Source organism: Chiroxiphia lanceolata, chromosome 4, assembly GCF_009829145.1.
Source record: "Chiroxiphia lanceolata isolate bChiLan1 chromosome 4, bChiLan1.pri, whole genome shotgun sequence".
NCBI classification, from domain to species: Eukaryota; Metazoa; Chordata; class Aves; order Passeriformes; family Pipridae; genus Chiroxiphia; species Chiroxiphia lanceolata.
In genome coordinates, this window is record NC_045640.1 from 3,112,266 (window position 1) to 3,129,647 (window position 17,382).

The 17,382-nt window shown below is 52.2% G+C and overlaps 1 protein-coding gene across 4 annotated transcripts in view; it reads left to right on the forward strand.

The window, feature by feature from the left end:
* LZTS3 (leucine zipper tumor suppressor family member 3) overlaps positions 1–15,551 on the forward strand; it is a 52,049-nt gene extending 36,498 nt beyond the window's left edge. For 3 of the 4 annotated variants that reach the window (XM_032684998.1, XM_032685000.1, XM_032684999.1), the window contains exons 2-4: positions 2,719–3,216; positions 4,775–5,605; positions 7,157–15,551. In XM_032684998.1, the coding sequence (XP_032540889.1) occupies positions 2,758–3,216; positions 4,775–5,605; positions 7,157–7,867 (2,001 nt within the window). In that variant the 5' untranslated portion in view covers positions 2,719–2,757 and the 3' untranslated portion in view covers positions 7,868–15,551. Of the gene's footprint in view, positions 1–2,374; positions 2,559–2,718; positions 3,217–4,774; positions 5,606–7,156 lie in introns of those variants that run through there. The other variant, XM_032685001.1, reaches the window with a different exon arrangement.
* Positions 15,552–17,382: the final 1,831 nt, after the last annotated feature.

The following is a 17,382-nucleotide window of genomic DNA, read 5'->3' on the forward strand; positions in this document are numbered from 1 at the left end:
TCAGAATGTTTGCTTGGATGATTCCCAGTTAAAAGAAACCGCTTGTTGTTGCGTTGGCCTTTTTTTTTTTTTTTTTTTCCTTTTCAAGGATCAGACTTTCCAGTGACCTCATCCTTCCCTCAGAGAGTCAATGTAAACGTGCAAATGTCACCGTGAAATTTACCCAGTGAGGGAAAGGTAACCTGGATTTCTCCTCTGCTGGCTGGGGAGCTCTGCGTGGAGAAAATGCAGCCTCTGCCTTTCCCTTGTCTGGAGCTGAGGCCTTCCAGCACATCCCTCCCATGGTGGCTGGTGTCCCACAAAGAGAAGTCACCGAAAAGTGACTGAAAAAAGTCACTGAAAAGCGGGTTACTCCTAAATTAGCAGAACAAAAAGTCTTCCCTTGACTAACAAAATCCAAAGGCGCCGTGGGTTGAGTGTGGCTTCGGGTGGGTGTTGCCCACACCTCCTCATCGCTCCGTAGCCCAAACAAGTCTCCAGGTGCCCAGGAGGCAGCTGGATTAGGTCCTGGGTGTTGTGCAACTCATGAACTGTCTATGATGCTCTTTGGGAAGTGCCTTTAGGATGTGACCACGTCCACAGCCACAGGAGCTCTGCCAGCTCGCTGTAGGTATCAGCTCTGTGCCCTCTCCCTCTGGCACAGCTGTTTGCCACATCTGCCCACCAGCCACATGACACTCAAGCTGTGTTTTGGGCAGGACAAGGTGCTGGAAAGTGGGAGGAGAAGCCTCCAGAAACTGCAGTTTAATAAAAGCAAAGTTGAGCAGCACAGTCCCTGCTTTAACCTTTTAAATGCTCCTCCATTCCATTATTAGCGCAAATAGCAAGAGCCCCTGAGGCACCACACGGGAGCTGAGCTCTGGACCTAAGCTTGCTCTCCAAGGAAATAAACCCAGCTCTCCTGCTTTTCTCAGGGAGGGCTCACTGAACATCCCTACCCCAAGGAGAGGGAAAACCCTGCTGAAATGGGGGTTTTCTCCATCTCCCCTTCCTGCTGGCCCTGTCTGAGCTCCTCCATCCCTGAACCTCTCTGCAAGGGGCATCACTTTTTTTATTATCCCATCCAGGGGGAAACCTTCACCTCCCACTGCTCTTATTTCCTTAAATAAGATTTTTCACCTTTATGTAAAAGCTGATGAAGAGCATCCAGACATGTGAGAATTGGTCCCAAGGACAATTGGTCCCAGCTCCTTTGACCTGGTCAAAGACAACTTTTAAAACCATTATTTGCACATTATCCACTTCCCATGGTCTAGTTTTGGCCAGTCCAAGGCACAACCTAAGTAAGAATCAGATGGAGAAGGGGAACAAATGTTTAAAAGAAAACTCAGGATGACACCTGGACAAAAACACCTTTCTAAAAGCTCGAGCCCATGGGAGCAACACTCCCAAAGGAAGAGATGGAAAGTGTGTTGTTTAAGCCTTGTTGAGTCATCCCTAAGAGATGGGCTGGAGAGAGGAACTGGATAAGCTACTGATGGACCAGGGATGGAGAAATCATATTCCCATGGTAATTCAAACTTGTTAAAACCTGGGAAAAGTGACAGAAACAATCCAACCTTGGGAACTGCAAACGGTCATGTCCAACCGATGCCGTAGAGCTGTGCCAAACAAAACCCACACAGATTCCCTCCCCTGGGGAGCACCCAACCTTTGGGGTCAGAGGCTTTAAGGGAAGCTCTTCTGGAGGGCAGTGAGTGGGATTTTGGGGGATCAGTGCTTCTCCAAGGGGGTGTTGTGGGTGGGAGTGGAAGGCTTAGACAGAATTTATTTTAAAAGCCCTGCCATTGAGTCACGAGGTGCAAAAAGGGCTCCCTGGCTTTCTAAACTCCTGCTCAGAGAGGAGTCTGGGTGCAGCTGAATCCAATCTCAGCCTTGGATTAAGTCAACGGTTTAAGTTTAAGGAATTACAGAATGTGTGACTGAACCACTTTTGTCCCACAGGTTTTAATGACTGGCAAAACAAGAATAGTTATATAAAATGAATCACTTATTTTATACAAATGATCAGACAAAACATCTTAATCAGAATTATTTACTGTACCTTACAAACACTAACACTACTCGTAGTGTAGTATAAGACAGGACGGTGCACTATATTGAAGCAATTATTGAAGCAATTATATTAAAGCTGGCAAAAAGAAACAGTTATTAAGTAAACTTATTATTTGATGTAACTCCCCCAGCCCAACGCTCGTGGGGAGATCTCTCAACCTTGAGGAGTCACCTTGGGGGGTGTCCCCAGCCAAGGGAGGAATCTCCACACGTACACCCCAAGAAGGGTGTCAGAAGAACCTGACTGTATGAAAGGGGAGTGCACTTTTAGGGTATAAAGTGATCGAGTGCCAGTCACAACTTTCCAGGCCAGCTCCCAGCTTTGCTGTCACATCAGACTTCAAAAAGCAGGATGTGTGTTTGGAGTTTGGTGAACCAGGCTGGTTTTAGCAGAATTCGACGCCAAGAACATTACCATGGTGCGACTGCTAACACATCACAGAGAGCTGACACGAGAGCTGGCACTGTTTGCATTCTCTGGTTGGATTTTAGGCCTTGCTGGGGTAGGCCCTCCTGCCACAGGGGGTCTGAATTCCCAGAGAGGAGGACAACCCCACCATCTGCTTCCTACCGGACACCGGGACACAATTTCGATCTGCAAAAGGGGGTGGTGGGTAAAAGGCACCTCTTTAACAGCCCCTTTCCTCTCCCTCCTGCTCCCAGTGCCACTGACCCGTGCCTCCAGCTCACCTCGACGCTGCCATGGCCACGCTAGAGACACTGCCCGTCCTGAGTGACCCCACCCGCGCCAGCCCGCAGAACTTCCACGGACTCGCCGCCCGGCCACCCCGAACCGCCGCCCCCAGGAGCGCCATGGGGAGCGTGGGCAGCGGCGTGGCCAACGACCAGGAGTTTGCCATGAAGAGCGTGGGCACCCGGACGCAGGGCAGCGGCCGCCAGGCCTCCGAGGGCTCCCGCAACAACGGCTACTCCGCGCGGGAGATCTCCAACCGCTACTCCGGCGAGGAGAAGACCTACAAGTCGGAGAAGGTCTCCAACTCCCTCTACATCAACGGCGACCTGCGCAAGAGCGAGAAGGTGAAGATGGACATCTGTGGGAACGTGACCTCCAACAACGAGAAGAACCTGCCGCCTCCTCCCCAGTACCGAGAGCCCGGTAACCCACCAAAGATATTGCCAATCTCCGGCAAACTCGACCAGGTGAGACCCTCCGCCTCCTGGAGCTGCTCGGTGGCCACGGCACGGCCCTGAAAACACAAGCCAGGAAGCCCTGGGCAAAAAAGCAATCCTGGTAGATAGTCCAATTCTCACTCTGTACATTTTACGCGCAGATAGTATCGTTCTTATCACTTTCAGGGCCAACATTAGTTCTTGAGGAACCCAAGAGCATGATCTCAGTGAAGTTTTCAGCTCATTTAAACCTGTATTTAAGTCACTGGCTCTTCCAACCTCCCTGAGATGATGTGCCTACCTCTCTGATGGATGGGGAGGGAGCTGGAATCAGCTCTTGTTTCAGTAGGTCCAACATCTGAGTCCCACTCTTATGTTTGTATCACTTATAGACAATACCCAACCACCCACTGCCACCTAAAGCTGTGGCTTGAAAGCAGCTCCGAGCCTCTGTTCAAAATCCCTTGTGAGGGACAAGTGACAAGGCTTGAAACTACCCCTGTAAACATTATGACCCAGTCCAGCCCAGTCCTTGTGGCTCATTTTTGGCTCCAGGGAGCAAAATCTGCCAGGCCTGGAGGAGCAGAGCCTCAGAGCCAGCAGTGTTTTATGTCCTCTGCTGCTCTGCTCCAGTGACTTCCATAATTTGTGTCCAGTATTATTTCTGCAGTGTTTGGTGGCCTTTTCTCCTGGGTTGTCAATCCACTGGTCCCCGTAGTCCATCTCAGTCTCACAGGCATCAGGTTTTTGGTCTCCAACCTGCTCCCAGGGCTCCTTTTGTTTCTCCCAGAAGGCACTTCCAAAACATCTTTGATTCCTCTGCTGTCATTTTCACCTAAAAACCAATGTGCAGCAGGGGAGACTCAATCCCATTTTGAGGAAATTTTGTTTCTGTAGGCTCATTGACAGGGTGGGGAACGTTCAAGGCTTTAAAAACCTTTCTAAATCCCTGTGGTCCATTTTCCCCCCTGCATTGCTTATGCCCACAGAAAACACAAATATTCCAGTGAAGAGCAGCTTCAGCATGTTCCTTGCCTGGAGTCACTGCTGGGGTCACAGCTCCTACCTGCTCCCATCAGAGCATAAGCAGGACACAAGGTCCACACAGGAAGAGATCACTCCCAGCAGGAGGGAAACATGATGCTCTTGGGGCAAAATAGCTGCCAATCCAAGGGTTCAATTCAGTTTTCAGCAACAGGACGATGCACCCTCGAGGCTGAGAGTCCTTCCAAATATGATCAGCCAAAATCAGAGTTGTTTTGATCAGGTTTGGTAGGCAAGTGGCAGCCCAAGGAGTATTCTAGGGGGTAAATCACACAGATTTGGGGGTGAGTCAAGATTACTTCTTGTTATTTGGGGCAAGGGAAGACAAAGTGTTGCCCTACCGGTGACCACAGGTCCCTCATGTCCTACCAGTGACTACAGGTCCCTCCTGTACAACCCCAACTGGCCCAAAACGTGTAACATGGAGCCAGCCCAAGCTGACTTGACCCCACCAGCCCCGCCCTGTGCCGATGTGTCTCTTTTTGTTGTGTCGTTACCGAGCCTCCTGCCGTGTTTGACGCGTGGTCCTTTTTCCTTTTTGCAGAGCAATGAGCCCTTAGTTAGACCCTCAGCCTTTAAGCCAGTAGTTCCTAAAAACTTCCATTCCATGCAGAACCTCTGCCCGCCGCAGAGCAACGGGATGACGGAGAACAGGAAGAGCTTGAACCACGCCAACAGCAATAGCCCGTCTGCACCCAAAGCTGGGCTCGACAAGGGCAGCCTTAACAGGACTACAAACCAAGGGGGGGGGCTCTCGGATTCGGGGCGTAACTCCCTAACGAGCCTGCCCACCTACGGGACGGGCTACAGCCAGCACGTGGGGCCCATGAGCGCCTCCACCAGCCACATCAACCGCATCGGCACCACCTACGTGGAGAAGAACATCGTGGGATACAACGGGATATCTACCTCAGACAGCGGGCGGTCCTCCAGCAAGAGCACCTCCTCCTTCAGCAGGCTGAACCATCTCAACGAGACCATGCCTTTCCACTCGCCTTCCACGGACGACATCATCCAGGACCTGGAGGACCGGCTGTGGGAGAAGGAGCAGGAGGTCCTCCAGATGCGGAGGAACCTGGACAAGAGCGAGGCAGCGATCTTCCAGGTGTTCGAGGAGAAGCAGAAGATCTGGGAGAGGGAGATGGAGGACCTGAGGCAGAACTACGCCAACAAGCTGCAGCAGGTCTCCAAAAAGGCGCAGCGGGCTCAGCAGGCTTTGCAGCTCCAAATTTTCAAGCTCCAGCAGGAGAAAAAAAAACTCCAGGACGACATGGGGCAACTCCTCCAGCAGCGAGAGGAGCTGGAGAAGAAATTTGTGGCTTTCAAGAAGGAGCAGGCTGAGTTCCTCCCAAAGATTGAAGAGACCAAGTGGGAGGTAAGAGTCTTGTTTTAACAGGTTTTCATCAAGGGTTCTGGCAGCCCAAAGTACCTCCCATGTGCCCTAAGTGGACCCCACAGACAATGGCTGTGGGTTGGTGGCCTTTTGTGGACACTTGTCACCTCATTTGTCTGAGTCCCAAACCTGTTGTTTTCCACTGAACTAAAATAAGCACAACTTTCTGTGCACACCTCCTGTGCTGGTTAGTAATTTGACTTTGCAGTCTGGTCACTCCAATTTGTGACATTTAAATCCAGTCTCAGGGAACACAACTCGTTCCATACAGGTATTTGTGCCTACCAAAAACAGGTTTAAGTCTGTTTTAATTAAATTCTTGTAAGGTCTGCGTTTGGGCAAACCTTGAAACTGCTTTTCAAATATTTGAATTTTTTTTTTTTTTTTGCTGAAGATAAAAAGCAACTGAGCTAAAAATTATATCAATGGCCAAGTCTACCTCATGCTTTCCATTGCAACACGCTGTTTTCAGTTCTTAATAAGTTTATCTCTCTTAAAAAGCTGAAAAGCAAATTCCTCTTTCTAGTTCTCCTGTTGAGTTCTACATAATTTTTTCCTACTGTTTCTATTTTTAGAACATTTTATCAAAATCTGTTTGTATAGCCAGTGCTCACATACCTTTTTTTTTCCAGCTTGATCATGTGAAGAATTTTAATCCTTCCATGGACTGGCTAGAAACTTTAAATTTATTAAGAGTGCAGAGGCAAAACGTAGCTCTAGAATCAAGAAGACCCTATTCTGCTAATCCTGATGGGAAGTCAAGGAAGCTGGGATTAACTAGGCTCTGAAATGTGCTTTTGCAGATGTTCAGCAGAGCTTATTAGAGGCTTGTTGTAAAATCCCTGCAAGTTACATCCCAGAATGAGGAGGCTGCATTGTCCCTCCTTTAGCCACCTGCTCTGTTAAGGGACCTGAAAGACCACCTCGTTCCACCCGCCTGCCATGGGCAGGGACACCTCGCAGTAGAACAGGGTGCTCCAAGCCCTGTCCTTGAAGCCTTGAACGCTTCCAGGGTTCTTTAGGAGTCTTTGGGAAGGAAGGCATCATAGGATGAGTAAGTAACATCATCCTGTCCTACTGTCCCAGTGCTCGGGGAGAGCCCAGATGGTCCCTGGATCTGAGGTGTTTCTGTCTCAGGCTTGTTCAAGGTCGAGATGCCACTGAGGTCAGTGGGAAAGCTCCTGCTGAGAGCAGAGGATTTGGGGTCGAGCACCACAGGGCTGTGGTTGGATGAGTAAGACAAATGCAAGGAGGGAAGCATCACTGTCTCACAGCACTTGGCTCAGCTGTTTGGACAACTCCAGCTGGGAACAGCATCAGGTCCCTGAAAAGTCCCAAGTTTCTGCAGGAAAAAACACAAAATCTCCCCCACGGGTGTGGGGACGACCTTTAGGTCTTTGGCATGGTCTGGGGCCTGGTGAAGGCTGGAACTCAGCCCTTGAGCAGGGCTGTTTCATGGGCAGCACGAGGGACGAGCAGGGGTGGTGGGCTTTTCGCTGCCATCCCCCAACCTCACAGATGCTCTTCCCACAGGTGTGCCAGAAGGCAGGCGAGATCTCCCTGCTCAAGCAGCAGCTGAAGGACTCCCAGGCAGACGTCTCCCAGAAGCTGAACGAGATCGTGGGGCTGCGCTCGCAGCTCAAGGAAGGCAAGAACTTCCTGCGGGAGAAGGAGGAGCAGATCCTCACCCTGAAGGACTCCTACAGCTCCAAGAGCGTCAACCTGGAGATCTGCGAGGGCGAACTGCAGCGCAAGATGAGCGAGGTGCAGGTGCTGAGGGAAAAACTGAACCACTGTGAGCTGGAGGTCTCCGGCCTGAAGCGGACACTTGCCAGCATGGGACCCCCGGGGCCCTTCGGGGGTGACCTGGGCGAGAAGCTGCGGGACCCGCTGGCCTGCGAGAGCGACGAGGCCAAGATGCAGCGGCAGAGCGAGGACAGCGTGAACTCCCTGCGGAAGGAGGTGGAGAGGCTCCAGACGGAGCTGAAGCTGGAGCGGCAGCAGCGGGAGCAGCAGGTGATGGACTTCGAGGAGGAGCGGCGCACATGGCAGGAGGAGAAGGAGAAGGTCATCAAGTACCAGAAGCAGCTGCAGCTGAACTACGTGGAGATGTACCAGAAGAACCAGCTCCTGGAGCACAAGGTGAACGAGATGAACACCAAGGCCACCAGCCCCCCGCACACCGAGGAGAAAAAGACGTGGACTCCCTCCAGGCTCGAGCGAATTGAGTCCACCGAGATCTGAGGAGGGGCCACCACCACGACACAACGAGATTTTTTTATTGCTGTGCATGTACTACCTACTCAAGCCAGTGATCTTCCGAAGGATAACGCGCTACCGCCGGAGCGGGGGGAGCCTGCTCTGCTCCCAGCCGAGCTCCACCACCCTTACTCTCCACTTCTGTGCTCTGTAGGTAAAATAACTGTGGATGTGCGTTGGTTTTCTATCGATGATGCGACATCTCTTTTGGGTTTTTTTTCCTAGTACAGCTGGTGAGGGTCAAAATTGGCTCTTTTGTTAATCTGCCATGACTGTTACTCCGCTGGAGGCTGCCACTCTCTCTCCTGCAATTCACCCCTCCTCGGTTGGTTGTTTTGGAGGGTTAATATTCGGTTTCTTTGGTTTTCCAAGCATTTTCGTGCAGCGAAACAGTTCAAAGTGGCAGGTTTGTTGGTTTGTTTGTTTGGGTTTTTCTTTTTCCAAGATGTTTTTAGCCACATTGGCTAATGGAGCAAAGCTCTCGGGATGATGAGCAAACTCACTGTTCTGCATCAAGTATCCTGTTCCAGACGATGGTCTTAGTGAAGTCAGTGCAAGGTTGGCCACTGATTTCAGTGAAACCAGACATATCTCTGTCAGACGACTCCCTCTTGCCAGCCTATGGCTACCATGGTTGCAAGAGGTTAGGACATCCTTGAGGAGCAGGATGAGCCTGTCCTGGTAACAGAAGCCAATAGGGAATGATTTCCTAGCAGGAGCCTCTTTGGGGGCTCAGCAGAGCTGTGTTTTCATTTCCTTGTGGTTTCCTTCTGCGGTTCCACTCCTCTCCCGGGTTGTGACTGACCCTGGGAGCAGAAATACCCTCCCACCTCTGCCTTGGTCCCCTTACTCTTACTATACACCCAAGCTGGCTACAGCAAGAAAAAAGCTTGGAAATCCAAGCTGGTTTCCCTTCCCAAGAGCCCTCTTACTTCCCAAAGTCAATGGGATCAAGGTTTGGGGAAGCCTCCAAACCTGTGGGATGTTTATGCAAACTGAAGCTTTAGCAATTTGCCCCAATATTGGGCAGTTGTGCCACTCTGTCCCTGAATGAGTGATGCTTTGGGGCACTCTCTTGGTCCAGGGTCTACTTAAAAACACCATCCAAGCCTCACTCAGGAGTTGCAGGGGGCACATCCCAGCTGGATTCCAACGGGGCGAGCGTCAGCCTTCAGTACAGCCATTCCAAACAGCACCCACGGCCATCCCACGCGGCATCACATATTCCAGGGATGGAGATAACGCAGGCCTAGCTTAACAAAACACTCAGCTACTAATTCTGGGCATGAATTCAGTCCTTAAGAAGGGAAAATGCTTAAGATCACGCAAGTGCTTATGCCCTGGCAGAACAATAACCAAATCCTACGTGCACAGTCACTGAGGCAGCAAAACCCAGCTCTTGGCTTGAAAACATGGGCAAAGTGGGCCCAGTTCTCCCTTTCATGGACATTTTTTTTACCATGATCCACAGTAAAGAGAAGGAAAACGTTTCAAAGTGGAGTTTGCACAGACTGGGCAGTGGCCAAAGGATCAACACGAGTGGGAATTTTGGCTCTTTGTCTTGGGGAGAAGATGGAAGAACAAAGCTGGAATTAGCACTGGACACCTTGGAATTTCTGTGCGGTGACTCCAGGGAGGGTTTGGCCGGATCACATTCCATGTGGATAAGAAAGAAGAACCTCAGGGTGTTGAGGGGCTGAAGACCTTCCAAGCAAAAGCCCTGAACCTGCACATTTTCCATGCTCCCTTTCCAAAAAGCTCCTCATTTCATCACCAGGTCTGACCTTCAATTTGGGAGCAAGCGTTGCTGTGGTGAGCTCCAGACTGAGCAAAGAGAGAGAGGAGACTGCAGTTAGTCCCACCAACCAAGGTCATCAGGCAGTGCTCCTGGCCAGGAGCTGTTGGTGGCTGGCAGAGATCCCTGGAGCCGTAGGAAATGGAGATGTGCAACGAGACCAGGGCATTTCAAGATCCCAGTTGATGGTTCCTGTCTTTTCCCACCACTTCTGCCCGTGTCTTTGGAGCTGGAGGGAGACACAACTCATCAGCCTGAAAAACACGGGGGGCAGCTCAGGCTAAGCCCCTCTCCCAGGACCAGCCATAAAAGGGGGATTAGGTCAGGTCTGACCCCTGATGGGTGTGGAGAAGAGTCCCAGAGGGACTGAGCTTCCAGCTCTGCTGCTGAGGATGTGCACACTGCAATTCCCTGCTGCATTAACACTCAGGAGCAACCGACACCGGCATCACTCTGTGGGTCACCTTCTCTCCAGAGCTGCTTCCCAATCCATGGGCAGGAGAAGCAGGGGCTTGTGTGGCCTCCCCACATACCTGGACCCAGCCAGCAGCAGTCAGCCAAGTCCTCCAGCGTGTCAGGTTTGCCCCATCGTCATTTTTCCTCAATCTTTTTTGCAGTGGTACCAGGAGTGAGTGTCTTGATGGATCCAGTGAAACCTGGAGGTACACAGGGGTGCTGGACTGCCCAGGGGCTCAATGGCCTCATAGTGCATCCATCAGGGACTGCTTGGGCTGGGGCAGGAGCAGCAAGGAGAGGTTTTGCACCTTGGAGGAGGAAAGGCCCACTCCTTTCACGTTCTTCGTCACTGCATCACTTCAATCGAGAGTTTTGATCCACATCTGAGGGACCTCATTTTGTGGACATTGCCTGGATGACAGAGCCTTGCTGACACCCATTAAGACACTCTGCTGCTGCTGCTGCTGGTTTTCCCTCTCTTGGGATTCACCCAGGATTCCCCCAAACACTCAGCTGTCCAGCAGAAACCACCCCCCTGTGCTCTGGTGACATAAAATACAGATGGTTTTGGCAAGTTCCCCGGTCAAACTGCCCCAAAGGATTCCTGGGCTTCAGGATTCCTCCCCACAACTGGATGCACTGCTCCCCATCACGTCCTCTCCCCTGTGCCAGCCCTTTGCTCAGCAGAGATGGAGCAAAACGATGGTGGGACACCTGGATTCCTGTTGTTTGTGAACAGGTGGGAGCTCACCTGGCTCCTCCCATCTTTCACACACTGACTGGATGAAGTCTCCCATCCCAAACCAGGTCTGTGTTGAGGCTCTGGGGTCTCAGCCTTGGGGTAAAATAGCCAAGGGATGACAGACTGGCATTTTGGTGACACGTCCTGGGAAGAGGCTGCCATCGTCTCTTGGAGGCTCAGGCAGGGCTGATAAAAGGTTTCTGTCCCATGAAACTCCACACAGAGTTTGGGCCTGACCACAACCCAGCTGTCTCCTCCACCTTGTAGCTAATGGAATTCAGCTCCAAGTGACATCCTGGCTCATGTGTAATTCTCCCAGTCTTGCTCCCAAAACCATCTCTAACTTGCCACTGGCCACCACCGCAAGCTGTGGCCACGAGGGTCTCAGGTCATTTGCCCCACACAAGGGGTCCACAGACATTAGAGATGCTCTGGGACACCTGACACACGGGGCTGGGCAATATGATCCAAGATTGGGATGGGCTGCCCAGGGAGGGGTGGAGTCACTTCCCTGGAGGTGTTTAAGAGACTGGATGTGGCATCAGTGCCACGGTCTGGGTAACAAGGTGGACTCGCTGATCTCAGAGGTCTTTTCCAACCCAGCTGATTCTGTGATCTTTGGGAGAGCGAGGCCAGTGGTGGGAAGTCCTGGAGCAGCTCTGGTGTCACACCACTCACACACACACAGCTGAGTCATGCTCCAGGCACATCCACAGCGCAAACAGAGGACACTGCTCAGCTCCAGAGACTTCCATCCGTGAGGATGGGGGCTCAGCAGGCTGTCCTGGTGCCAGGGAAGGTCTCACCCCTCGCTGCTTTGCTCCACCACCATTCCCAGGCTGGCTGCTGTTGCTGTCAGACACCGACCCAGGCTGGGCTAATTCCAGCACTCCTGTCTCACCCCAAGGGTGAAACCACAGCCATGGCACATTGTTGTGCCTCACACAGTCCCACTGAGCTTCTGCCACCGTCTCACAGCACCATTCCTGCTGTCGCTGGCGCCGTGCCAGGGGGAGATCCCTCTCCTCCGGGTTTCCACACTCCAGAGGGGAATCCAATTGTTGCTCTTAACGCTGCCACTTTATACAGAGGGATGTAAACCACCGCCCAGCTCTTTATGTTCAGTGATTAAACGGAGACCAGGCAGCTCTGTGGCTTCTCTCTGGGTGAGCAGGACCAGCAGCACTGATGCTGTGTTCACATGGAGGGTGCTCAGCACCCCCAGAGCTGTGGCAGTGGGAATCAGGGGCTCAGCACCTCCCAGGAAAGCAATCCCCTCAGGACTGACTCCAACAGCCTGGTGCCACTCTGTCCTGCTTTGTTGCTGTCACCCCGTGCCAGGATTTGCAGTTGTCCCCTGGTTAAGGCTGAAGACCCCCCTGCCCATGTTGTGTCACACAGACAGTGGCTCCCAGTGGTGTCCCCCTGGAGCTCTGCCCATGGAAAAGACCATCCTGCCCCACTCCTGCCCCTTCCAGTGGCACTTTATAGCTTGCTCACAAGCAACATGACCAAAGATCTCTGGAGGGCGTTGGACTGCACGCATGGAGCTCTGTCCCAGGTTTCCCGGGGAGAGATGAGGCTGCTGTGGGCTGGAAGAGGGGAATGAGAGCTGGCAGGGGACAGGAGAGGGTGTGGATTTCCCTGTGTCCCACCTGGGAATGTTTGCAGGTCCATGAGGGGCCTTTCCTGTGCTAGACAGGACAGGATAGGATGGAGTTTCTAGGTGAGCTGATTGTTGGTCACACCAATATCCTCCACGGCCACACCACGGAGCTCCATGCATTGCCCAGGGAGAATGTGGACCAGGGACTGTTCCCTGGAGGACAATGGATGCAATTCCCTTTTTTTTCCTTGGGAAATGGCATGCCCAGCCATTCCTCTTGTCCTCAGAGTGACAGGTCTCCTCTAATTTAGCAGCAGACATTGCTACAGGGTCCAGTCAAGGACTCGTTCTGGATCAGTGAGAATTGTCCAGGAAAATGTGTGTCCTCAGAGCTGGTGGTCCTGCTGGCTGCCCCCTTGGTGTCCTTTCCCCAGCTCACCCCAGGGCCTCCTCAGCACCTTCCTTACCAGGGAACCAAATTCCAAGGTGAATGCACTTTGCTCTTTGCTTCTCCTGCTTGGAGTGCTGAAGGCATCTCTGCCCAGCTTGGCTCCACGAAGCTCCTGGACCTGGTCCCAGCCTTGGCAAGCAGGGCACAGGCCAGTGGGAGATCAAGGCTCCTGTGAATGGTGTTCAGGTGGGTTTGGGCAGTGGGTAGATGCCTTTTCACTGTGCCTCTGCTCCCCAGCTGTGCTCAGCCTTCTCCACTCCATTCCCGGGATGGGAGAGGGTCCAGTTGCCATTAATTTAACCCTTGAAACCCCTTGATAGAGTTACTGTCCATTAAAACCCCTTGCTAAAGATCTGCTCATGTGCTGCCTGTGCCCTGCTGTTCCTCTGCCCCAGCTCTCCAGACTCTCCTGCCTCCTTTTAGATCCTCCCCATCCCACTGGAGCAACCAGTGACTCTCCCAGAACTTTCCCAGGTATATCTGAACATGGAGCTGGAGCCCACAGCCCCCACTGGGAGTGGCATATCCCAACCCTGCCCTCAGAGGAGCTTTCCAGACTGCTGGTCCTCACCTCTCCTCTCCATCATTCCCATGGCAGCTCCATCAGTCCTGCTTTACCTCCAAGAGCAACTTGGCTTCCTTCTGAAGGACATTCCCATGAGATCCTTGCATGGGGCTTCACACCATCACAACACCCCACCCACCAGCTCTGGGGCTCCCTGCTCCTTCCACCCTCTGGAAAAACAGGGGTGTGAGGGGTCTATGAGGTCTGTAGGGGCACACAGGACCCCCCAGTCTATTGAAGGGTTGGGATCTCTTCCAGCTGTTTGCAGATGTTGGTTTCCCAATAGGATGTTTCACCAGAAACAATTTTCAGGATAATCCTCCTCCCTGGTTCTCCCCCTGAAGGGGATCGTGTCAGGTCTGGAGCCTGGGACAAGGTTGTGTTCTCACAGATCTGTTTTCTCCGGCAGAAAGTCTCTGCTTTCTGTCCCAAAGCAATAGGTTTTTCTAGAGAGATTTCAAAGGGACTCTTCCCAACTCTGATACCTGCAGGGAAGCCAGTATTCCCTTGAATACCTTCATAGCTCCAGCCCTGGGCTCTCCTCCTTCGGAAAGGGAAGCGAGGTCCAGTCTGGCTCCAAACAACCACCAGTCTGAGCTTGGTGTTCCCATTCACCTGGAGAGCCCAGAGCTGCCCTTATCCAGCAGGCCACCAGCCTGGGCCCCCAGGAGGTGTGATCCATCCCCTCCTGGTCCCATCCCATGGCTGTCCCTGCAGGTTTTCTCCACGTGGGAGCCACTGGGGTGCCTGAGCTCACAGAGCCACAAGCAGACACCAGTGGGAGACTGTGGCTCTGTCATTCCCGAGAGCCAGGCTGCCCTCCTGGAGGAGAAGGTCCCTTTCTCTCCACAGGTGACTGAAAGGAGCAGAACACCCCCAGGCAGAGCTCCAGCACTGGTGCCAGAGGGTCCCAGCACCGGTGCCACACAATGCTGCACACACACCGTGTCTATGCAGTCCCTTTCCAGGCAGGGGGGTCCCTGCAGAGCCCACCCCGGGGCCAGGGCTCCTCCAAGGTGTCTTTGTTTGCACTCCCTGGGACCTGGAATCGCTGTGAGCCGAGGGCAGCCCCTCTCGGCCTTTGCCGTCCTTGGGAGGGTCCCTCGTCCTAAACACGTCGCCGAGTCGCCCGTGTCCTGCGTCTGTCCTCCAGCAGATCCATAGCTGTCCCCCCCAGATCCCCAAATCCCAGCTCCCAGGTAGGGCCTGAGCGAGCCTGCTGTCCCACTTCACCAGCAATAACAGCCGGGGCCCTCCAGCCCCGCTCGGCCGCCGGGCTGTGTCCGTGCAGGACCTCCTGCATCCAACCCTTTGTCCAACTCCAGGCATTCCCGACTGTAAATTCGACCCCAGCCTCGTGCTTTCTTCCCTCCTGTCGGTTTCTCTCTGCTCTGACTGTGAATTCAAACCAGAAGTGTTCTGAACTCGACTCCGTTACTGTTCTGTTTCTGCGTCGACTGTTGCTGGTTCTCCGAACTGCGTTTAATGAGACTTTGCAAAAAAAAAAAATTAAAAAAAAAAATCTAAAAAAAAATTTAAAAAATTATATATATATATATATATACTTAAAAAAAAATAATAAAAATATTTAAAAAAGAACTCCATAAAGTTGGGTGTCTCTCCTGTCCACTGGTCACTTCCAAAACACTGTTGTCTTGAATTTGCCTCTGGTTTATAAATGTATTTAAAAGACAAGAGGTTGGGGAAAAAAAAAAAAAAAAAAGGAAAAAAGAGGTAACACGCAGCATTCCGGGATTTTTGTACAGCAAAGGTGTACCTGTTTTGGAAATTCATGTTAAAACTCTTACCACACTTCCCAGTTTCCTGCTGGTCTGTTGTATGTCTCCATTGGGTTTATCCAGATGTGAAGAGCTACTGCCTTTGCCATTTTCTACGGTGAATATATAAATATATCTGTACAGAGGTATGTATATATATAAATAGACATGCAGATCTATATGTATACGTATCTCCAGCTCTCCTCTCTCTACCTGACTGTGAAGGATTTTTATTGGGCAAAATAAAAATGGAGAAAGGCCCCGTTTTAAAAACAGGACTGTGTGGTTTGTCTGATTGTGTCGGGGGTGGGAGAAGGGGAGAGAAATAGGGATGGATTTTGGGATCAACCCACAGCCAGGCTGGGGAACTGCAGGAAGAACCTCACCCTGGATGCACCAGCACCCTCCAACCCAGGGCTCCCTCACAGCTCCCATCCTGGAGGACGGGAAAAGCTGTGTTTGGAGCAGGAGAGGAAAGGTGGAGGTGGTTGGGAGCAGAGTAGGACGCTGCGTGTGTCCATGTCCAGGTGGGATGTTCCCCTGTCCAAGGGCACGAGGGCTGCTCGTGCTCTCCAAGCACTTGAGAACAAGCCACAAGGCCACAGGGCTGGAAAACACATCAGTCTTGGTGGTCTCACCTCAGCTCAGACCCCCAGGGATGTGTCTGGATCCCTTGGGAGTGTCCCAGGGCTGACTGAGACAGACTTGCCATCAGTCCCACAGCCCAGCTCCAAGACCTCCCAACATTCAGAGCCTGAATTGCCCCCAAGCCAGGTGAGGGCCTGAGGGATGGATTTTCAGGTGAGGACACACTGGGGAAAACAAGATCCAGGTGGAGATGCCTTGGAGCAAGCTGGAATGGTGGGAAGGCAATTCCCCTTCTCCCCCATGCCAAGATCTCGTTTGGAAGGTCCTCACCCCCTGCAACAGCTCTGGGGGTTCCCTAATTTCCCCACCATGGGCTGAAGGGGCTGGAAAACGGTCAAAATGCATCAAATTTTTGCTGGATCCTGGATGATTGGGGCTTGGAAAGGAGGATGTTGCCAGGGAGGATTTGGATGCAGAACCCAGGCTGAAGTCCATTCCACCTTCCTTCACCACCAGGGAGGTAACATCTTGTCCCAAACCTCCTGCAGGTTTTTACTCCAAAGGATCCCCTCCAGCTGCTTGGTCGGCATCACATTAAAGCAACACTCAGATCATTAGTTTAAAAAAAAAAAAAACAAAACAACAATTCCAGCACTTTTCCCAAATGCAGCTTTATTACAGAGGTCTCCTGCCCTCTGGTGACCAAGCTGATGCTTCCCAGGGCAAAGTGAAACAGAGATTCCAGGAGTTCCCTCAGGTTTTGAGGCAGGAGCTGCCATCAGCCAGCGAGGCTCTCCAACTCCCTCTGGAGTCCTGGAAATGTGATTTCCTCAGTTGCCAGGGGATAAAAGGCTGATAAAAGGAAGAGGTGAGCAGGAAACACACCTGGTAGAAAGGTCAGGAAGGGATCCAAGTGCTAAGGAAAACTCAAGGCCCTATTTAATCATGGTTTGCAAATGCTGAAAGCCCAGAGTGGACAGGAGAGAGATTTCTGGGCACAGTGGAGCTGTGATTATTGGAAATAATAAAAAATGTACTTGGACACAGCCCTGGTCATCAGGCTGTGCTTGAGCAGGGGTTCAGACTAGACCAGCTCGACTGGTCCATTGTCACCTTAATCCCCCTTCCACAGGTCCATTGCCACCTGGATCCCTCCAGTTCTGCTGGAAGAGCTGCAATGACAGGCACAGCCCAGACAGGAGCCCACCCCCACGGTGAGGGGAAGCCCCTCAGGCTGGTGGCTCTCTGGGGACATGGGAAGGACATTTCTGGGTGTGCAGGTACCCTGAGATACCTGCAGCCAAAAGCGTGATTTAATGACAGAATCATAGGCACAGAATGGTTTTGGTAAGAAGGGACCTTAAAGCCCATCCAGTCCCACTCCCTGCCATGGGCAGGGACACCTTCCACTAGACCAGGTTGCTCCAAGCTCCATCCAACCTGGTCTTGGACACTTCCAGGGATCCAGGGGCAGCCACAGCTTCTCTTCCCAACTTAGGACAGGGCCTCCCCATCCTCA